The sequence below is a fragment of the Aotus nancymaae genome, unplaced genomic scaffold (assembly GCF_030222135.1).
Source record: "Aotus nancymaae isolate 86718 unplaced genomic scaffold, 86718_ANA_hifiasm-v0.15.2.pri h1tg000010l, whole genome shotgun sequence".
NCBI lineage: Eukaryota > Metazoa > Chordata > Mammalia > Primates > Aotidae > Aotus > Aotus nancymaae.
This window is the reverse complement of record NW_026988421.1, coordinates 35,614,635-35,639,029: the sequence shown is the minus strand read 5'-3', so window position 1 is coordinate 35,639,029 and position 24,395 is coordinate 35,614,635. Positions and strand designations below refer to the sequence as shown.

Below are 24,395 nucleotides of genomic sequence, written 5' to 3'. Positions count from 1 at the left end.
GCAAGGACTCAACCCAAGAGATTCCCCAGCAAAGAGGACACCTCCGGAAACACGGCTGAACACGGGACAGTCTAGCTCTGTGGAGGAGGGGCGTCACCCACCGGGAAACACCCTGCAGTTCCCAGGACAATTTGCCCACTGCAGCTCAACGAAGCCTCTGCAGGCTGAGTGTGACTAGGCTGCCACCTTGTGGGCAGGGAAAACCATTGCAACAGCGGAAAATCATAACGCCCTAATTCCCTGGGACAGACCACCTAGGGGGAAGAAAAGGGGGTTTATGAGTTCAGCTACTGCAGACTTAAAATTACCAAAATCAGAAAGACAGCAACTACAAAGTCGATAGGTGGATAAATCCACAAAGATGGGAAGAAACCAGCGCAAAAAGGATGAAAACACCCAAAACCAGAACACCTCTCCTACTACAAGGGAGCACAACTCCTTACCAGCAAGGGAACAAGACTGGATGGAGAATGAGCGTGATGAAATGACAGAATCAGCTTTCAGAAAGTGGATAATAAGAAACTTCCGTGAGCTAAAAGAACATGTTCTAACCCAATGCAAAGAAACTAAGAACCTTGAAAAAAGACTTGACGAAATGTTAACGAGAATGGACAACTTAGAGAGGAATATGAGTGAATTGATGGAGCTGAAAAACACAACACGAGAACTTCGCGAAACATGCACAAGTTTCAACAGCCGAATTGACCAAGCAGAAGAAAGGATATCAGAGGTCGAAGATCAACTCAGTGAAATAAAACGAGAAGGCAAGATTAGAGAAAAAAGGGTAAAAAGGAATAAACAGAGTCAACAAGAAATATGGGACTATGTGAAAAGACCTAATCTACATGTGATAGGTGTACCTGAATGTGACGAAGAGAATGCATCCAAGCTGGAAAATACTCTTCAGGATATTATCCAGGAAAACTTCCCCAACCTAGCAAGGCAGGCCAATATTCAAGTCCAGGAAATACAGAGAACACCACAAAGATATTCCTCTAGAAGAGCAACCCCAAGGCACATAATCATCAGATTCACCAGGGTTGAAATGAAGGAGAAAATACTAAGGGCAGCCAGAGAGAAAGGTCGGGTTACCCACAAAGGGAAGCCCATCAGACTTACAGCAGATCTCTCAGCAGAAACCCTACAGGCCAGAAGGGAGTGGGGGCCGATATTCAACATCCTTAAAGAAAAGAACTTTCAACCCAGAATTTCATATCCAGCCAAACTAAGCTTCATAAGTGAAGGAAAAATAAAATCCTTGGAGAACAAGCAAGCACTCAGAGATTTCACCACCACCAGACCAGCTTTACAAGAACTCCTGAAGGAGGCACTACACATAGAAAAAAACAACCAGTACCAGCCACTCCAAAAATGCACGAAATGGTAAAGAGCATCAACACAATGAAGAATCTGCATCAACCAATGGGAAAAACAGCCACCTAGCATCAAAATGACAGGATCAAATTCACACATAACAATATTAACCCTAAATGTAAACGGACTAAATGCCCCAATCAAAAGACACAGATTGGCAAATTGGATAAAAAGCCAAAACCCATCAGTGTGCTGTATCCAGGAAACCCACCTCACAAGCAAGGATACACAAAGGCTCAAAATAAAGGGATGGAGGAAGATTTACCAAGCAAATGGAGAACAAAAAAAAGCAGGAGTTGCAATTCTCATCTCTGATAAAATAGACTTTAAAGCAACAAAGATCAAAAGAGACAAAGAAGGACATTACATAATGGTAAAAGGATCAATGCAACAAGAAGAGCTAACGATCCTAAATATATATGCACCTAATACAGGAGCACCTAGATACATAAGGCAAGTTCTTAAAGACTTACAAAGAGACCTAGACTCCCACACAATAATAGTGGGAGACTTCAACACCCCGTTGTCAATATTAGACAGATCAACGAGACAGAAAATTAACAAGGATATCCAGGACTTGAACTCAGACCTGGAACAAGCAAACCTAATAGACATTTGCAGAACTCTCTACCCCAAATCCACAGAATATACATTCTTCTCAGCACCACATCACACCTACTCTAAAATTGACCACATAATTGGAAGTAAATCACTCCTCAGCAAATGCAAAAGAACGGAAACCATAACAAACAGTCTCTCAGACCACAGTGCAATCAAGTTAGAACTCAGAATTCAGAAGCCAACCCAGAACCGCACAGCCTCATGGAACTTGAACAACTTTCTCCTGAATGTTGACTGGATAAACACTGAAATGAAGGCAGAAATAAAGATGTTCTTCGAAACCAACGAGAATGAAGACACCACATACCAGAATCTCTGGGACACATTTAAAGCAGTCTCTAGAGGAAAATATATAGCAATAGGTGCCCACATGAGAAGAAAGGAGAGATCTAAAATTGACACTCTATAGTCAATATTGAAAGAGCTAGAGGAGCAAGATCAAAAAAACTCAAAACCTAGCAGAAGACAAGAAATAACTAAGATCAAAGCAGAATTGAAGGAGATAGAGACACGAAAAACCCTTCAAAAAATCAATAAATCCAGGAGCTGGTTTTTTGAAAAGATCAACAAAATAGACAGACCACTAGCCAGACTAATAAAAAAGAAAAGAGAGAATAACCAAATAGATGCAGTAAAAAATGATAAAGGGGATATCACCACAGATGCCAGAGAAATTCAAACCATCATCAGAGATTATTACAAACAACTCTATGCACTTAAACTAGAAAACCTGGAAGAAATGGATAAATTCCTGGACAGTTGCCTCTTCCCAAGCCTAAACCAGGAAGAAGTCGAAACCCTGAATAGACCAATAACAAGGTCTGAAGTCGAGGCAGCAATTAAGAGCCTACCACCCAAAAAAAGCCCAGGCCCAGATGGTTTCACAGCCGAATTCTACCAGACATACAAAGAGGAACTGGTACCATTCCTACTGAAACTATTCCAAATAATCCAAAAAGAGGGAATCCTTCCCAAATCATTTTATGAGACCAACATCATCCTCATACCAAAACCCGGCAGAGAATCAACAAGAAAAGAAAACTACAGGCCAATATCCATGATGAACATAGATGCAAAAATCTTCAATAAAATACTGGCAAGCCGATTACAACAGCACATCAAAAAGCTTATCCACCATGATCAAGTAGGATTCATCCTGGGGATGCAAGGCTGTTTCAATATACGCAAGTCTATAAATGTAATTCACCACATAAAAAGAACCAAAGACAAAAACCACATGATTATCTCAATTGATGCAGAGAAGGCCTTTGACAAAATTCAACAGCCCTTTATGCTAAAAACTCTCAATAAACTAGGTATCGACGGAACGTATCTCAAAATAATAAAAGCTATTTATGACAAACTGACAGCCAATATCATACTGAATGGGCAAAAACTGGAAGCATTCCCTTTGAAATCTGGCACTAGACAAGGATGCCCTCTATCACCACTCCTATTCAATATAGTACTGGAAGTTCTAGCCAGAGCAATCAGGCAAGAAAAAGAAATAAAGGGTATTCGATTAGGAAAGGAGGAAGTCAAATTGTCTCTATTTGCAGACGACATGATTGTATATCTAGAAGACCCTATCACCTCAGCCCAAAATCTCCTGAAACTGATAAGCAACTTCAGCAAAGTCTCAGGATACAAAATCAATGTGCAAAAATCACAAGCATTCCTATACACCAATAACAGACTTAAAGAGAGCCAAATCAAGAACGAACTGCCATTCACAATTGCTACAAAGAGAATAAAATACCTAGGAATACAACTAACAAGGAACGTAAAGGACCTCTTCAAGGAGAACTACAAATCACTGCTCAACGAAATAAGAGAGGACACAAACAGATGGAGAAACCTTCCATGTTCATGGTTAGGAAGAATTAATATCATGAAAATGGCCATACTGCCCAAAGTAATTTACAGATTCAATGCTATCCCCATCAAGCTACCAATGACCTTCCTCACAGAACTGGAAAAAACCACCTTAAACTTCATATGGAACCAAAAGAGAGCCCGCATAGCCAAGTCAATTCTAAGCAAAAAGAACAAAGCGGGAGGCATCACACTACCGGACATCAAACTCTACTACAAGGCTACAGTAATCAAAACAGCATGGTACTGGTACCAAAACAGAGATATAGACCAATGGAACAGAACAGAGGCATCGGAGGTGACACAACATATCTACAACCACCTGATCTTTGACAAACATGAAAAAAACAAGCAATGGGGAAAGGATTCCCTGTTTAATAAATGGTGTTGGGAAAACTGGCTAGCCATATGCAGAAAGCAGAAACTTGACCCCTTCCTGACACCTTACACTAAAATTGACTCCAGATGGATTAAAGACTTAAACATAAGACCTAACACCATAAAAACACTAGAAGAAAACCTAGGCAAAACCATTCAGGACATAGGCGTAGGCAAGGACTTTATGACCAAAACACCAAAAGCATTGGCCACAAAAGCCAAAATAGACAAATGGGACCTAATCAAACTCCACAGCTTTTGCACGGCAAAAGAAACAGTCAATAGAGTGAATCGGCAACCAACAGAATGGGAAAAAATTTTTGCAGCCTACCCATCTGACAAAGGGCTGATATCCAGAATTTACAATGAACTAAAAAAGATTTACAAGAAAAAATCAAACAAGCCCATTCAAAAATGGGTGAAGGATATGAACAGATCCTTCACAAAAGAAGACATACATGAGGCCAACAAACATATGAAAAAATGCTCATCATCACTGGTCATAAGAGAAATGCAAATCAAAACTACCTTGAGATACCATCTCACGCCAGTTAGAATGGCGATCATTAAAAAATCTGGAGAAAACAGATGCTGGAAAGGATGTGGAGAAATAGGAACACTTTTACAGTGTTGGTGGGAGTGTAAATTAGTTCAACCACTGTGGAAAACAGTGTGGCGATTCCTCAAGGACCTAGAAATAGAAATTCCATTTGACCCAGCAATCCCATTACTGGGCATATATCCAAAGGATTATAAATCGTTCTACTATAAGGACACATGCACACGAATGTTCATTGCAGCACAGTTTACAATAGCAAAGACCTGGAACCAACCCAAATGCCCATCGATGATAGACTGGACAGGAAAAATGTGGCACATATACACCATGGAATATTATGCAGCCATTAAAAAGGAGGAGTTCACATCCTTCGTAGGGACATGGATGAACCTGGAAAACATCATTCTCAGCAAACTGACACAAGAACACAAAATCAAACACCACATGTTCTCACTCATAGGCGGGTGTTGAACAAGGAGAACACATGGACACAGGGAGGGGAGCACTATACACGGGGGTCTGTTCGGGGGGAGGGGGAACAGCGGGGGAGTGGGGAGTTGGGGAGGGATAGCATGGAGAGAAATGCCAGATATGGGTGAGGGGGAGGGAGGCAGCAAATCACACTGCCATGAATGCACCTATGCAACAACTTTGCATGTTTTTCACATGTACCCCAAAACCTAAAATGCAATTAAAAAAAAAAAAAAGAAAAAAAAAAGAAAAAAGGGCGATCTTTGCACAGTAGAGGAAGATAACTGAGAGAAATGGAGACAACATGGCAGTAGCAAAAGCAATAGAGCTTTGGTCCAGTGTGTCTGGATTTCATGGACAATGATTTATGGCAGAAAGAGACAACATAAATGGGCCTGGGATTGCATGTTGGTTTTATTATGAAAAGGCCATTTTGAACAGCAAGTATATTCTTGAAGATAACTTTTCTCGTACTCAAAATTTCAGGTTCAAATGCTGGAGTAGGGAAAGTGGAAACTCTCCTTATTGAAGCGTAAATGATAATCCTAGAAATGTAGTGAGGTTGCCTGAGAGAATTTCTAGTCTGATAAGTATTCTAAAAAGTTAGATTCATAAGAAAGATTATTCTGTTTACTAGAAGAGGTACCTAAAGAATGCTCCATTTAGGCAGAAGATGTACCTAAGACAGTTTCCATGAAATTGGTGTTGGACAAAATGAGAATTTTTTTGGGGGGGGGTGTCGATAATTTTATCTTTTATGAACAACTTTACTTTAGAAATTTACTTTTAAAGACTTTTGGTTATGCTGCAGATAAGAAATATCCTCCCCCTGCCCTTGCCGTGTCAGTATCCCCCATTGGAATGACAATAACCTAATTACAAGTAAGAATTAGGCCCTTTTTTGAACAGTTATTAGCCTACAGAGCTGTAGAAGATTTTTTTCAACTTTTATTATAGATCAGAGAGTACACATACAGGTTACATGGGTAAGTTGTGTAACACTGAGGCTTGGGGTCCCAACTATTCCATCACACTTACAGTAAGCATAGTACCCAACAGATGGTTCTCCAGCCCACATCCTCTGCCTCCCTCCCCCATCTAGTGATCCTCAGTGTCTATTGTTCCCCTCTTTAGATTCATGTGTATTCAATGTGTATCTCCCACTTATAAGTGAGAACATGTGGTATTTGGTTTTCTGTTCTTGTATTAGGTTGCTTAGAATAATTGCCTCCTGTTCCATCTGTATTGCTGCCAAAGATATGATTTGTGTTCTTTTCTATGGCTGCATAGTATTCCATGGTGCGTGTATTAGTCTGTTCTCATGTTCCTAATAAAGGCATACCTGAGACTGGGTAATTTATAAAGAAAATGTTTTAATGGACTCTCAATTCCACATAGATGGAAAGGCCTCACAGTAAGTCTCTGTTGGAGCCTTATTCACTATCATGAGAACAGCATGGGAAAGACCTGTCCCATGATTAAATTACCTCCCATTGTGTCCCTCCCATGACATGTGGGAATTATGGGAGCTACAATTCAAGATGAGATTTGGGTGGGGACACAGCCTAACCATATCAGTGTATATTAACCATATTTTCTTTATACATTCCACTGTTGATGGGCCCTTAAGTTGATTCCATTTATTTGCTATTGTGAACAGTACTACACTGAACATATTAGTGTGTGTGTCTTTTTGATAGAATAAATTAGTTTTTTGTGGGGGCATATACTCAATAGTGGGATTGCTGGGTCAACTGGTAGTTCTATTTTAAGTTCTTTCAAAAATATCCAAACTGTTTTCCACAGTGGCTAAACTAGTTTGCATACCCACCAACAGTGTAAAAGCATTTTCTTTTCTCTGCACCTCACCAACATGTGTCGTTTTTGGACTTTTTAATATTAATAATTGCCGGTCTGACTGGTGTGAGATGATACCTCATTGTGACTTTGATTTGCATTTTTCTGATGATTAGTGACGTTGAGCATTTTTCCATGTTTTTGGCTGCTTGTATGTCATGTTTTGTGAAGTGGCTGTTCATGTCCTTTGCCCATTTTTGGTTGAATTTTTTTTGTTGTTTGTGTGTGGATTTGTTTAAGTTCTTTTATAGATTTTGGATGTTAGACATTTAGATCCTTTAAGGTAGGAAGACTACAGGAAATAGTCAACAAATTTAACAAATTTCTAAAACACAGAGAGAAAATGGAGGGATGACAAATCTGTACAGAGAGGATAAACTTGTAACCAAAAAGTGAGAGGAGGAAAATTTAATAAAGAGGAAAAGCTAATCAGTGTCCCTGAAATCCCCCCAATATTAGTATTTGGAAGTACCAAGGGTCAAAGATGGTGGAGAATGAGGCTGGAAAAGGAGGCTCTTCCTACCTAGGTTTCCTCCACAACTCTTTTCATCAGGTAACTGATTTTCTCCCTTAAGAAAAAAGAGGCTCTCTCTTTAGAGAAACTGAGCTTAACAAGCCATGTACTCAGGAACACAGCACAGTGCCAGAAAAGGCATGAGGTGTAGGCCAGAAAGGTAGATTTGGTATGGGCCCTCTCCTTGAATTCAAAGACTGTTAGCTGTTTTATTCATCTTGTGTCCTAAAATTCAGCAGCTAGCTTTATTCTGCAGAAAGGGAACCGATCTAGAGAAATGACATTTTTCTTTTGCCATCTTAACAGAAAATTCTCTTCAATGTCCAACAGAGTATGAGATGAAAATATACACTGCTAGCCACAGGGTCATGGAATTTCAGGACACCTGAATTAAAGGGAAAAATCACAAAAACTTTTAGAGGTATACCAGGTCATGTTGAACAAATTAGGATTCAGAATTCTCAGGAGGAACTGTTAATATTATCTTGTGTATTAATAGAAATAGGGTGTTTTCAGACTTGCATATTTCCCAAAAATTTTATGTTCTATTTTCTCTTTCTCAGAAAAATATTGGAGAATGTGCTTTATTCAAGTGTCTGAAACCTAGTTAGAGAAAGTCCTGAGCTCCAGCAATCAGGAGACATCACGTAGGAGAATGAGAGTGTCAGGGAGGCTGTCTAGCACCAGGTCTAGAAAATGTCTACTTCAGAATGAACCTGGTGGATAGTTCAGAAATGAGAGGAGACAGCAGGAACAAAAGAGATGTGACAGATTTTATGAGAGTTCCCAATAATTAAAAAAGGAATTTCAAACACCTGCCTGAACGTTTGTAATAATTCTAATTTGGAAAACAGAAAATTACAAATTGAAATGAAGAGACGTGGTTAAATCCAAGAAAGTACTAAAAATAAAATGCAATCGTAGCAGTCTCACCAGAGAACCATATTTGTGTAGTCAGAATGATGTAAGCAGTAAATACTGTTATCATAAAAACTGCCATCTAAATATATTCTGGCAAAAGGAGTGTGGAAAAAGTGAGTGTGTCTATCTGAGGGTGTGTTCAGATATGAAGTGAAGATGGAGATTAACATTCTCATCTCTCATAATAAAAAATTATTAAATATAATTTATAAAAATAAGTAAATAGAAACAGAGATTCTTTAGAAATGTGAATTTATTTTCAGAAAAAGCTGGCAGAATGTTCAAAATGGTGTATTTGGAAAGTGTGAGAATAAAGAGAATATCATTGCAAATTGCAACCACACACACACACACACACACACACACAGATGCACAAATATACAGTCATATATATGCATAAATCTGATGGTATAACGTTTAAACAACATACATTATTCTGATATGAAATTAATTCCTAGTATTTTCCCAGACAGTAAATTCATGACTAAATTATATGCTTACTTTATGTTTTCAAACATTTTATTATTTTATTTGTATTAGTTATCTTGCATACTAATGTATTGTATGTACAGATTGATCTTTTTTCCTTTTTTATTTTTTAATTTTTATGGGTACATAGTAGTTATATATTAATATGTTTGTGGGGGTACATGAGATTTTTTGATACAGGCATGCAGTGTGAAATAAGGATACCATGGAGAATGAATTATTTATCCCCTCAAGCACTTATTCTCTGAGTTACAAGCAATTCAATTACACTCTTTAAGTGCTGTGCTATCAAATAGTAGGTCTTATTCATCCCCATCTCCCCTCCCGCCCCCACTACCTTTTTGAGTCTCTGATAACCATCCTTCTACACTTTATGTCCATTAGTTCAATTCTTGTATTTTTAGATCTCACAAATAAGTGAGAACCTTGCTGTTTGTCTTTTTGGGCCTGGCTTATTTCACTTAATGTAATGAACTCCAGTTCCATTCATGTTTCAAATGACTGAATCTCATTTTTTTTTTAATGGCGGAATAGAACTACATTGTGTATATTTACAACATTTTCTTTATCCATTTGTCTGTTGATGGATATTTGGCTTGTTTCCAAATCTTGGCTTTTGGAAACAGTGCAGCAACAAACGTGAGTGCAGATGTCTCTTCGATATACTTATTTCCTTTTTTGGGAGCATATACGCAGCAGTAGGGTTATTGGATAATATGGTATCTTTATTTTTAGTTTTTTGAGAAACATTCAAGCAGCTCTCCATAGTGGTCATACTAATTTACATTCTGACCAACATTGTATGTGGATCCACTTATCTCCGCATCCTCACTAGCATTTGTTATTGCCTTGTCTTTTGGATATAAGCCATTTTAACTGGAGTGAGATGACATCTCATTGTAGTTTTGATTTTCATTTCTCTAATGATCAGTGGTGTCGACAACCTTTTCGTATGCCTGTTAGCTATTTATGTCTTCTTTTGAGAGTCATCTATTCAAATCTTTTGTCCACTTTTGGATTGGATTATTACATCTTTTTTTATAGAGTTGCTTGAGTTCCTTATATATTCTGGTTATTAATCTCTTGTCAGATGAGTAGTTTCTAAATATTTTCCTCCATTCTGTGGGTTGTCTCTTCCCTTTGTTGATTATGTATTTTGCTGTGCAGAAGCTTTTTAACTTGATGTGATCCCATTTGCCCATGTTTGCTTTGAATGTCTGAGCTTGTGGGGTATTGCTCAAGAAATTTTTGCCTAGACCAATGTCCTGGATGTTTTCCCTAGGGTTTTCCTATAGTAGTTTCACAGTTTGAGGTGTTATATTGAAGTCTTTAATCCATTTTATTTGATTTTTGTGTATGGCAAGAGATATGAGTCCAGTTTCATCCTTCTGTGTGGTATATTAAATTTTCCCAAGAAAACATTTTAAATTTATTAGAGACTGTCTTTCCCTAACATATATTCTTGGCATCTGTGTGAGTCTGTTCTCATGCTTCTAATAAAGCCATACACAAGACTGGATAATTTATAAAGAAAAGAAGTTTAATTAACTCACAGTTTCATGTGGCTGGAGAGGCGTCACAATCATGGTGGAAGGCAAATGAGGAGCAAATAAAGTCACGTCTTACATGGCGGCAAGCAGAGAACTTTGCAGGGGAACTCCCATTTATAAAACCATCAGATCTTGTGAGACTCAGTCACTACTATGAGAACAGTATGGGGGAAGCCACTCCCATGATTTAGTTATCCCCACCTGGCCTCACTCTTGACGTGTGGGAATTACTACAATTCAAGATGAGATTTCTGGTTTGTTCACAGCCAAACCAAATCAGCACCTTTGTCAAAAGTGAGTTCACTCTAGGTGTGTGAAATTGTTTCTGGATTCTCTATTCTGTTCCATTGGTACATGTGTCTGTTTTTATGTCAATACCATGCTGTTTTAGTTACTGTAGTTTTGTAGTATAATTTGAAGTGAGATAATGTGATTCCTCCAGTTCTGTTCTTTTTCCTTAGGATAGTTTTGACTATTCTTAGTGTTTTCTGGGTCCATATAAATTCTAGGAGTTATTTTTTTCTATTTCTGTAAAGAATGCTGTTGGTATTTTGATAGGGATTTTATTAAATCTGTAGATTTTTTTGGTAGTATAAACATTTTAGCAATATTGATTTTTTCAATCCCTGAACATGAAATATTTTTCCGTTAGTTGTGTCCTCTTAAATTTCTTTCCTCAGAGTTTTATAGTTTTCATTATAGAGATTTTTTTATTTCTTTGGTTAAGTTAATTCCTAGGTATTTAATTTTATGCATGGCTATTGTAAATTGGATTACTTTTTAAATTTCTTTTTCTCTTTGTCACTGTTGGCATATAACAACACTACCGATTTTTATGTTGACTTTATATCCTTAAACTTTACTGAATTTTTTCATCAGTTATAATAATTATCTTGTGGAATCTTTAGGGTTTTCCTAGTATAAGGTTATATCATTTGCACACAAGGATATTTTGACTTCTTCCTTTCCAATTTGGATAGCCTTTATATTTTTCTCTTGTCTGAGTCCTCTTACTAAGTTATCTAGTACTATGATGAATAACAATGGTGACCTTGGGTATCCTCGTTGTGTTCCCAATCTTAGAGGCAAGGCATTCAGTTTTCCCCATTCAGTACAGTACTAGTTGTGGGTCTGTCATATAGTGTTTTTACATTGAGGTGTATTCCTTCTATCCCAAGTATTTTTTTAACAAATTTTTATCATAAAGTGATGTTTAATTTTATCAAATACCTTTTCAGCATCAACTGAAATGATTATATGGTTTTTATCCTTCATTCTGTTGATATGCTATATCACACTGCTTGATTTGAACATGTTGAACCATCCTTGCATCCCAGAGATAAATCTCACTTGGTCATCATGACTGACCTTTCTACTGTATTGTTGAATTTGGTTTGGTAGCATTTTGTTGAGGGTTTTTACATAGTATCCATCAGGTATATTGGCCTGTATATTTTCTTTTTTTGATGTGTCTTAGTCTGATTTTGGTATCAGAGTAATACTGGCCTCATAGAATGAGTTTGGAAGTACTTTCCTCTTCTCTATTTTTTTTTTTTTTTTTTTTGGAATAGTTTGAGTAAGATTGGTATCTTTAAATGTTTGTTAAAATTCAGCAGTGAAGCCACCTAGTCTTGGAGTTTTCTTTACTGGGATACTTTTTATTACAGGTTTTATTTTGGTGCAGGTCATTGCATGTTCAGGTTTTTTATTTCTTACTGCTTCAATCTCAGTAGGCCATGTTTGTCTAGGAATCTGTTCATTTCATCTAGATTTTCCAATTTATTGGCATATAATTGCTCATAATAACCAATAATCTTTGAATTTCTGCAGCATCAGTTGTAATGCTTCCTTTTTTATTTCTGTTTTTATTTATTTGAATATACTCTGTTTCTTTTCTTAGTCTGGCTCAAGGTTTGTCAATTTTGTTTAACTTCTCAAAAAACCAACTTTTTGTTTCATTGATCTTTTGTTTTCTTCACTTAAATTTTATTTAGTTCTGCTCTGATCTTCATTACCTACTAATTTTGTGTTTAATTTGCTTTTGCTTTTCTAGTTCTTTAGGATGCATATTTAGATTGTTTATTGGAAATTTTTCTTCATTTTTGATGTAAGTTCTTATAGCTGTAAACTTCCCTCTTAGTTCTGATATTTCTGTAGTCCCTAGGTCTTGGTATGTTGTGTTTCCATTATCATTTGTTTAAGAAAATTTTCAATTTCCTTTTTAATCTCTTCATGGGCCCACTGGCCATTCATGAACATGTTGTCTAATTTCCATTGATTTGTGTAGTTTCAAAAATTCCTCTTGTTATTTATTGCTAGTTTTTATTACATTGTGGTCAGAGAAGATGCCTGATATTATTTCAGTTTCTTTGTATATTTTTTAAAATTTTTATTTTTTATACTTTAAGTTCTGGGGTACATGTGCAGAATGTGCAGGTTTGTTACATAGGTATACACGTGCCATAGTGGTTTGCTGCATCCATCACCCTGTCATCTATATTAAGTATTTCTCCTAATGCTATCACTTCCCAATTCCCCCCACCCCCTGCTATCCCTCCTATAAACCCCCTTCCAACAGGCCCTGGTGTGGAATGTTCTCCTCCCTGTGTCCATGTGTTCTCATTGTTCAACACCCACTTATGAGTGAGAACATGTGGTGTTTGGTTTTCTGTTCTTGTGTCAGTTTGCTGAGAGTGATGGTTTCCAGGTTTATCCATGTCCCTGCAAAGGACAGAAACTCATCCTTTTTTATGGCTGCATAGTATTCCATGGTGTATATGTGCCATTTTTTTTTTATCCAGTCTATCATTGATGGGCATTCAGGTTGGTTCCAAGTCTTTGCTATTGTGAAGAGTGCCACAATAAATATACATGTGTATGTGTCTTTATAATAGAATGATTTATAATCCTTTGGGTACATACGCAGTAATGGGATTGCTGTGTCAAATGATATATCTAGTTCTAGATCCTTGAGGAATCACCACACTGTCTTCTTTTTCTGTGACCTGACATATGATCAATTCTTGATTGTTATCAAGAATTGACCATGTGGACATAATGTGCTGTGGAAAAGAATGTGTATTCTGTACCAGTTGGGTAAAATATTCTGCAAATCTCTATTAGATCAATTTGGTCTATGGTGCAGATGAATTTCAATGTTTCCTTGTTGATTTTCTATCTGGAGGACCTGTTCAGTGCTGAAAGTGGGGTGTTGAAGTCTTCAGCCATTGTCGTATTGGGGCCTATCTCTCTCTAGTTCTAATTATATTTCTTTTATGTATCTGGGTGCTCCATTGTTAGTTGTATATATATTTAAAATTGTTCCATCCACTTGCCAAGCTGACCGCTTTATCACCAATAGTGATCTTTATATCTTCTTATAAATTTTGTCTTGAAATTTTGTCTGCTTTAAATATAGTAACTCCTGTTCTTTTTTTTCATTTCCATTGGCATGCACTCTCTCATTTCATTCTTTTATTTTCAGAGTATGTGTGTCTTTATGAGTGAAGTATGTTTCTTTTAGAAAACAGATTAATAGTTCTTGTTTTTTCATCCAATAATTTTATGTCTTTTGATTGGAGACTTTAGTCCATTTACATTCAATATTATTATTGATAGGTAAGGACTTACTCCTGCTTTCTGGTTGTTTTGTGGACTTCTATTCCTTCTTTCATTCCTTCCTGTATTCCTTTATTGAAGATACTTTTCTCTGCTTATATGTGAACAGATTTTTCTTAATACCAAGTTCATGGCACAGTCACACATTTGTGCATCTGTAACAGTTCTTCTGTTTAAGTTTATATACACTTTTAGCACCATAATTTAAATTTATAATAATGTTTGGATTCCTTCATCATGATTCATGTACTCCTGAGTTGTTACAACAAATGTGCTATTTTCCTCCTTTTCCATCAGTTCTTACTTGTGTCTTATCAGCTAAAGTCCAGGAAGAGATCGAACGTGTGGTTGGCAGAAACCGGAGCCCTTCCATGCAGGACAGGGGCCACATGCCCTACACAGATGCTGTGGTGCATGAGGTCCAGAGATACATTGACCTCATCCCCACCAACCTGCCCCATGCAGTGACCAGTGATGTTCAATTCAGAAACTACCTTATTCCCAAGGTAAGTTTGTTTCTCCTACACTCTCTTACACTGCATGTTCTTGAAGTCCCCAAATTCAGAGTATGATTCTTAATCTTGACCATCATAGGGTGAAAGAAATGCATAACTCATATATGTGGCAGTTTAATTGGACTTTCTATTGTTTCCTGTTTGGGGCTATAAAATTTGTAACAGCTCTTAGTGCCTGGCAGTGTGTGATTTCCAGATTTATTCTCTTTCTTCAAGATTGTTTTGGCTTCTCTTAGGTGCTTATATTTCAAGATAATTTTTAAAGGTATTAGTTTGTCAGATTCCCAAAGAATTGGGCTGGAATTTCTGTCAGGGTGACATTAAATTTATAGGTCAGTTTGGAAAGAACCGACGTCTTGACACACTGAACATTTCCATTCCTGAATATAATTATGCTTCCAATTTATTTGGGCTTTCTTAATTTTCCCAGTAATGTTGTGATTTTGCCATGGCTTACAAACCTTTGTTTTTTTCCAAGATAATTAATATTTTTGTGGTTATAAATTTATAAAATGCCTTTTGATTTATTTGTACTTGGTATATTGGAACATAATTAGTTTCTATCATCTGATAACCTTAATCTATCAACTTTGCTAAATTTACTAATCACTGTTCATAATTTATCTCTAGCTTTATTGAAATTTATACATACATTATACTGTATTTGGATTCTTATTTTTTATTTTCCAATTCTCATGGGCTGAATTTCACACTTTCCAGGAGAATGTTTCATAGAATTGGTGATAGTGGGCATTTTTGTTTCTCATTTCTAATCTGCAGAAAGGAGTCGAAGTTTTATATTTCAATATTGAGAATGATGCTTAAAGTAGATTTTGGTAGATATTCTTTATCAGATTAGGGAACTTTGCCCTCATATATGTATATATATATGAGTATTTTTGCCTATATATATATATGTGTGTATGTGTGTATATTTTTCATAATTGTGTGTAAAATCTTATCAAATCCATTCTCTGCATCTATTTATATGGTTGTGTGTTAGTCCATTTCCATTGCTGTAAAGGAATATCTTAGGCTGGGTAATTTATAAATGAAAGAGGTTTAGTTTGACTCATAGTTCTGCAGGCGGTGCAAGAGGCATGACATGGACATCTCCTAGTGAGGGCCTCAGGTAGCTTCCAATCATGGGTGAAGGTGAAGGGGAAGCAAGCATGCCACATGGCAAGAGGGGAGAGCAAGAGAAAAAGGAGTAGAAGTGACTTTAAACAAACAGCTCATGTGTGAACTAACAGAGTAAGAGCTCACTTATTATCATGGGAAGGGCTTTAAGCCACTCAGGAGGGATTCATCCCATGTCCCAAATACCTCCCACCAGACCCCACCTCTGACATTGGGAATCACATTTTAACATGAGATTTGGAGGGGACAAATATCCACACAGTATCAGATTAGATATATTGGCCTCACATTCCTTACTAAATAGAAATAAGCATGCACATAGAGATGAATTCATTTTCTTCATATTGTTTAAGACTTCTGTGTTTACATTCACAAGAGATTTGGTTTGTAATTTTCTTTCTCAGAATTTTCAAAATTTTTGATATCAAGATTATGCCAGCCTTATAAAACTAGGCGAGAAACATTTCCTAATGTAAGTCTGTTTTTATTGCCTTCTCCTCTCCTAACTTTTCTTCTTGTGATCACTTAGTTGTAGCTTTGAAATGCCTGATGACTTTTGGTTAAATACCAGATGTTATATGTAAGAAAGTGCAGAATTTGAGAGGCTATTTATATTCTTCAAAGAAAGATTCATTCCTCTCCCATAGACAGTCATAATGACATGACACTTGTCATGATTCAGAATTGGACATAATGTGAACCCAGTCAAAAACTGACTGTCAGTGTTTTCTTAGCGCTCTGAGATTCCCCTACCTCTGGAAACTTGAGCCCAATTTTTGTCTTGGCAGCTTTACAGTGCCTTCTATCACATGGTTTCTGTATTCATCCAGACACTGGTTGCCATCTCAAACCTACTTTTTCCAATTAAACCAAGACACATTATTAGTAAAATTAAAAATAATATTACTGAAAGTTGTATTTTCAAAGGGAAAAATCAATGAGATTGGTAAAGTTGCAATTACTAATGTCATCTTTTGAAGAAGACAGAATTGATAATTTACTGAGAGATTATGGGGCTTACCCCGATGATCACTGATTTTGTACAAGAGTTAAGACTTCAATGCACTCTGTTTTCACAAACACAGTTGATAACCAGGAGAAGACTTTTGTTTCTCAAAATTAGTGTCTGAGGGTAATAGTAATGAAACTTGCTTCTTCTACAATAATGAGCTAAATGAGAAAATATACTGCAGAATCAGGCAGGAGTTGCCAGTCTCCCCCATCCACTGCATCAGCTTTGGTGACCTGCTGGAGGGAAATGCTGCATCTGATGAACTTCTTCATTCACCCATCTTCAGGGCAGCTCATGCTGTGTCTAGTGTCTTTTGAGCCCCGAGAACCCAGAACCCAAGGGAATTACCCACTGAATTCCTTCTTCACGGAACAGTCCAGTACAGAAAAATGCAGCACTATGTGGCCAATTCTACCATCTTTACAAATCAGATAAATGAGTTCTGCTACAGACTGAATTCACTTATGTAGGTGGAGATAATAGTCTGAGACAGAAGTTGGCAAACTGTTTCTGTAATGGGCCGAATAGTAAATATTTTAGACTGTTCAGGCCATGGGGTTTCTGTTGCAATTCTTGACATCTGCTATTGTAGCACAAAATCAGTCACAGACAATATGCAAATAAATGAGGATTAATATGTTCCAATATTTATAGGAAGAAATGTAAATTTCCTATAAAATTTTGTTTCTAAAATGTTATTTATTATTTGCATTTGTTCAATTTAAATGTTTTTAGCTCACATACTATACAAAAACAAGTGGTGGGATGGACTTGTGCAGGGAGTATTGTTTATTGATGCCCAATATAAGACATTCCTGTCCAATGGAATTTTCTTCAAAGATGTGTGATTGATTTGTGCTTTCGTGTCCTATTTAAAGAATATTTGTCAGCACAAGATTCCAAAGACTGATTTTTAACTTCCCCACAATTTTTGGTTTAGCTCTTACATTTAGATCAATGACATGTTTCAAATTAATTTTTATTTTTAGTATGGAGTAATAGTGGTCATGCTTCAAAGTCTATAATTAAATGTTACTCAAGTAACATTTGTTGAAATAAATCTGCTTTGGTATCTTAAAACATTTTATTATAGTACTTGTTTATAAATATTCAAGGTAATATTTTTAAAAACAAAATTATGGACTTTATTTATATGAAAACTTAGAGGGTAAAATTTTCCCTCACCTTTGTATTATAAAATTTTTAAAAATAAATAACATCACACACATATATGTATATGTACATATGGCAGAGTCTATATATATCTACTTTGATATCTGTTCATCCTTCTATCTATACCTCAGTACTGCAGTTTGTATAGCCCAATAACAATGGTATTCTTCTACATAATAATTATAGCATTCATACTGTGGAGTTATTCATACAATAAATTATTTAATATACAGCTTATATTTAAAATTTCCCGATATTTTAAGAATATTTAATCACTTTTTTTCTTGAAATTCATTCTCCAGTTAAGAAACAGGCACATAATTTGGGTATCTTGTCATTTTAATCTCCTGTAATCAAGAACAGTCCAATTTATCTGTTTCCTTTCAGTATGTTGATCTCTGCAAAGAGTTGAGGCCGTTATTTAAATTTTTCTATTTTTTTTAATTGCATTTTAGGCTTTGGGGTACATGTGAAGAACATGCAAGATTATTGCAAAGTTGCATACGTGGCAGTGTGATTTGCTGCCTTCCTCCCCTTCACCTATATGTGGCATTTCTCCCCATGCTATCTCTCCCCAACTCCCCACCCCCCACTGTCCCTCCCCATTTCCCCCCAACAGACCCCAGTGTGTAGTGCTCCCCTCCCTGTGCCCATGTGTTCTCATTGTTCAACACCCACCTATGAGTGAGAACATGTGGTGTTTGATTTTTTGTTCTTGTGTCAGTTTGCTGAGAATGATGGTTTCCAGGTTCATCTATGTCCCTACAAAGGACGCGAACTCATCGTTTTTGATGGCTGCATTTTTCTAGGGCTGGTTTTCTATCATTGTTTTCCAGATTTTATATTCCAATTATGATTTTGTCAAAAAAACTACATAGTGCTTTGAATATTCTACTGAATCACAGTAGAATATAATGTCACCTATGCCATTTTTGGTTATGCTAAGATCCTCACCCAGTAAGTTGGAATTCTGCCAGATCTCTCCATTGAAGAGATTCTGCTTTTTATGTGTAAATTATAAAAATTGATGGCATTGTACTTTTAGACTGAACACCTTGCTTCCTAAGTCACACATCCAATAGTTTTATCTTTCATTAATGATCCTTGCCTAATCTGTTGATCTTGACCTGAACGGTTACAAAAAGATAATTTTAAAAATTTCATCATTTCTTCTGTATTTTTAAGCTAGAATTAATCTGTAATGAATACCTCTCCCCTAACTTTAAATGAAGACAGACAAACTGCATGGCAATGATGAGCACTCAATAGTTTTATACTTGTGACTATACTTGTTACCATCCCAGAAGACGTCATTTAAAACCCAATCATATGTTTATTCACAAATGCCTTGTGAACAGATACTCCGGCCATTTTCTGTGTCGACAGAGACTTCAGCTTTAAATCATACTCTGCACATAAGATTTGTGAAAACAAGTGTTGGAATATAATAGCAAGTGTGGACAGCCACTAGCTTCCAAGCTTAATGGAAAGGAGAACAGATTCAGAAGGTTGTACCCAGGTACCCAAGTACTCAGGGCTTCAAATGTGATTGCAGGGCACTTTAGCAAGATTATTGTCACTGGCTTTAAGCTCATGCCTTTTCTTACTTGGTCTATCTGTCTTGGAATGCTACTGCTCTTCTTTGGAATGGCATTTCCTCATCTATACATCAAAAGATTTAACTATGTAATTACCATTGTTTCTCCAAACTTCATGACTTCTTTATAGCTCAGTTCATCTATGTCTCTTGTTTCTAGGGCACAACCATATTAACTTCCCTGTCTTCTGTGCTACATGACAACAAAGAATTTCCCAACCCAGAGAAGTTTGACCCTCATCATTTTCTGGATGAAGGTGGCAATTTTAAGAAAAGTGACTACTTCATGCCTTTCTCAACAGGTAATATAAATTGATTTCCTTGTGTTTCAGGTTACAAGGTAACTTTTTGGATCCGTTGGAACTTACATGTGCCTCCTCTGCAGCGGTACAATTACTCTTTGTACATGATCAAGAGCACTGTTCTGAATGCCCATTTGCTCCCCAATCCTGATACATCCTCATTTTTGGGCCAGATTAGTAGGCTTTGGGGAATTAATCCAATTATTCCAAATTGAGAAAGCTGAAGTATAGGTTGGTTGAATTCTGCCTCAAGGTACACCACTGAGGTGCCCAAAAACTCCTCCTAGAAGATAAAACTAGTAACATTTTCCCACTAGCCATGAGAAAGTTATCTCACTCCACAACTTCACTGAGTGTCTTCCACATGGTGTCCCTCACCCATCAGGCTGGGCTTGTAGGATAATATTATCCTCAGGCAAACAATAGGGTCTTAAAATGCACTCTTGTGAGTTTGGAAAGCAGAGTAAACAGATCATTGTAGTTCAATAGGACTGAGGCTGTGATATAGGAAAGAACAGGCTGTGCGGAGTTGGGAGGTAGATGGAAAAGCTGTCTGCTTCTTGTTCTCTCATACCCTACAGTGAGACATAAGTAACATTTTAATAGCAGTAAAGACTATTTGAGCTACCTCAAAGGAGGCAGAGAGGATGAAAAGAAGAGAAGGCAGGGCTTTTAAAGAAGATAATAAGCCACAGGAGCAGGACATTGGCTCTATATAAAGATGTTAGAACCTTTGCCAAATAACCACGGATGGGATCAGGGGGACATTGGGAATGTAGTAGGATACTCTGCAGTGATGCAGAGCACTATGCTCTTCCTCCAGTCATGCCATGTATCTTGAATGTTGTATCTCCACACCTGAAATGTGTGGGCTGAGTGTCTGGTGATGGAATCTCTTCCTTTCTTCTGTGACCTTTGATGTCTGCTTTATCTGGAACTGCAGATACCAAGACAACAAGGAAAGAAATGTTCCTTGAAGCACTCAGATTTAGTACATGTATTGTCCATTCTTACATTGCTATAAAGAACTACCTGAGACTTGGTAATTTATGAAGAAAAGAGATTTAGTTGACTCACAGTTCCACAGGCTGTACAGGAAGCATGGCTGGGAGTTCTCAGGAAACCTGAAATTATATTGGAAGACAAAGAGGAAGCAAGCACATCTTTCCATGACAGAGCAGGAGAGAGAGAGCAAAGAGGAAAGGCTATATACTTTTAAACAAGCAGATCTTCTGAGAACTCCCTAACTATCATGAGAACAGCAAGGGGGATATTCCCATGACGCAATCACCTCCCACTATGTAAGTCCCCCAACATTGGGAATTACAATTTGACATAGATTTGCATAAGAACACAGAGCCAAACCATATCAGCACACAAATAAGTAAGTAAGTAAATAAGTAAGTAAATCAGGAATTATGATTCTAGGTGATCCATGCTATCTGCTTCTTCTGCCATAACAAAATATCCCAAGACTAGGCAGTTGATAAATAACAGAAATTTATTTCTCACACTTCTGAAGGGAGTTCCAAAATCAAGGCGTCAGTCAGTTCAGGGCCTGCTGAGGGTCTCTTCCTTATAGATAATGCCCCTCTCTATCTTTATATGGCAGAAGGGCAAAAAAGGCAGAAGGGGAGAAATGGCTTCCTTGCATCTCTTGATGTTATTATTTTAGCAAGAACAGAGCCCTCCTGACTTATTCACTTCCTAAAAGGCCTCAACTTTTTAGTACTGTTGCATTGGGGATTATGCTTCAACATATGAATTTTGGAGAGGCATCTTCAGACCATAGCACATTTTTCTTTTTATTTTATTTTATTTATTTATTTATTTTATTGCATTTTAGGTTTTAGGGTACATGTGAAGAACATGCAAGATTGTTGCATAGGTGCATGCGTGGCAGTGTGATTTGCTGCCTTCCTCCCCTTCACCTATATGTGGCATTTCTCCCCATGCTATCTCTCCCCAACTCCCCACCCCCCGCTGTCCCTCCCCTATTTCCCCCCAACAGACCCCAGCATAGCACATTTTTCAATGGAAACATGAATATGATATTGAGGAAACCCAGAGAAAGCAACATTTTATTGCACAAGGAGATCAGAAAAAGGGCAAAAAAGGAGATAAAATTTGACCTATGTACTGACTGTGGTAATAGAAAAGTTTATCTTTGCCAAAAGGAGCAGCATGATATAAAACTTGAAACCTCATGGTGTGTTGGAGACTGACAAAGAGTGGCTATGCCTAGAGCTGAGAGTAGGGAATGTGAAGAGTGTAAGGAGTGATATGGATCATCAGACTGGAAACAGAACGTGAAGGTCCAGGTCAAGCCATTTGAACCTTATCCAATAGGACAGAGAGGGAAGCCATTTAAAATTTTAAAGTAAGGGGGTGACATGTTTAGACATTTTTTTCCCGAAAATACCTAGGGAAAAAAATCTTTGGCTGCATATTGAGCCAGAAATACAAAAGGAAATGCAATATGAGTCTCCTCCTCTAAGCCCTTCTCATTTCAACCCACTGGACAAGGAATGTATGTTTCTAAAGAAAGATTTTAATGAAGTGCTTGGCATTTCACTGATACTCAGTAAATATCTGTTGAATACAGGGTGCTGTTAAGATCTGATATTAGGTGAAAAGTAAGTATGTCCATTCATTTTTCAGTTGACTATCCATCCATCCATTCATTGCTAATCCATTCAACAATCCATTCATTCATTCATACATTCACCCATCCACCGATCTATCTACTCATCCCTTCTACCACTCACCAAAAGTTATTGCATATTCTGTTTGTGCCAGTTACATAGACAGTGTTTGTCACTGTCACAATTACACATGAGGAGTAACTACTCTCTGTGTTTGTTATTTTCAGGAAAACGAATTTGTGCGGGAGAGGGCCTGGCCCGCATGGAGCTGTTTTTATTCCTGACCTCCATTTTACAGAACTTTAACCTGAAACCTCTGGTTGACCCCAAGGACCTTGACACCACTCCAGTTGTCAATGGATTTGCTTCTGTGCCACCCTTCTATCAGTTGCGCTTCATTCCTATCTGAAGAAATGCAAATGGTCTGGCTGCTGCTGTGCTATCCCTGCAGCTCTCTTTCCTCTGGGGTGTTATCCACCTTTCACTATCTGTGATGCCTTTTCTGACCTGTCATCTCGCATTTTCCATTTCTTGAAGATCTAGTGAACATTTAACTTCCATTAAGGAGAGTTTCCTAAGTTTCACTGTGCAGATATATCTGCTATTCCCCATACTCTGTAACAGTTGGATTAACTGCCACACAATGCTTGTACTTATCTAATGTTGAGTTATTAATATGTTAGCATTATTAAATAGAGAAAGATGATTTGCATATTATAATTCAAAGGCATTTCTCCTCTACATGTTCTAAATAAAAAGCATTATTATTTGCTGGGTCAGTTTATTAGACCTTCCTTCTTTTATGCATAATGCAGGGAAAAAATGAAAGAAAATATAGTTTCAGGAGGCCACGCTGGTTCTCAAAATCATAATCGCAGAAACGACAAAGAGGATGAGGTTAGGGAAGCTATTTTGGCTGTTACCAAAATTTAGAGTTACTTTAGTATTTCACTTGAAAATGTGTTCAGTGGAAGCTCCAACCTGTTGGGAAATATTCAAATGATCAGCTATAGGGAGGAATGGGCATTAAATATTAGAATTCACATGTCCACATTGGTATTCCTTTTTTTTTTTTTTGAGGGAAAATCTCACTCTGTTGCACAGGCTGAAGTACAGTGGTATGATGTTGGCTCACTGCAACCTCCACCTTCCGGGTTCAAGCGATTCTCTTGCCTCAGTCTTCTGAGTAGGTGAAATTACATGTGTATGCCACCATGCCTGGCTAATTTTCTGTATTTTTAGTACAGACAGAGTTTCACCATGTTAGCCAGATTGGTCTTAATCTCCTGACCTTGTGATCCACCTGCCTCAGGCTCCCAAAGTGTTGGGATTACACGCATGAGCCACCGTGCCTGTCCTGGTGTTTAGAGTGTCATTACTATCTAAAAATAAAGAATCAGATCACTAGGATTGCTGGCAAGATGATCCAATAGGAACAGCTCCAGTCTGCAGCTCCCAGCCAGATTGATGCAGATGGCAGTGATTCCTGCATTTCCAAATGAAGTACTTGGTTCATCTCATTGGGACTGGTTGGACAGTGGGTGCAGCCCATAAAGACCAAGCTGAAGCAAGGTGGGGCATTGCCTCACCTGGGAAGCACAGGGAGTTGGGGGATTTCCCTTTCCTAGCCAGGGAATCCATGAGAGACTGTACCAGGAGAAATGGTGCATTTTGGCCCAGATACTGCACTTCTTCCATGATCTTTGCAACTGGCAGACCAGGAGATTCTCTCTGGTGCCTGGCTCAGCAGGTCCCACCCCCATGTAGCCCAGCAAGTTAAGATC

The 24,395-nt window shown here is 37.5% G+C and overlaps 1 protein-coding gene across 1 annotated transcript in view; it reads left to right on the top strand.

The window, feature by feature from the left end:
* Positions 1 to 23,390, top strand: part of LOC110568730 (cytochrome P450 2C19) — a 70,804-nt gene extending 47,414 nt beyond the window's left edge. Inside the window, exons 7-9 of the mRNA XM_064374092.1 lie at positions 14,546 to 14,733; positions 19,825 to 19,966; positions 22,839 to 23,390. Of these exons, the coding sequence (XP_064230162.1) occupies positions 14,546 to 14,733; positions 19,825 to 19,966; positions 22,839 to 23,020 (512 nt within the window). The 3' untranslated portion in view covers positions 23,021 to 23,390. The remainder of the gene's footprint in view (positions 1 to 14,545; positions 14,734 to 19,824; positions 19,967 to 22,838) is intronic.
* The last annotated feature ends 1,005 nt before the right edge of the window (positions 23,391 to 24,395 follow it).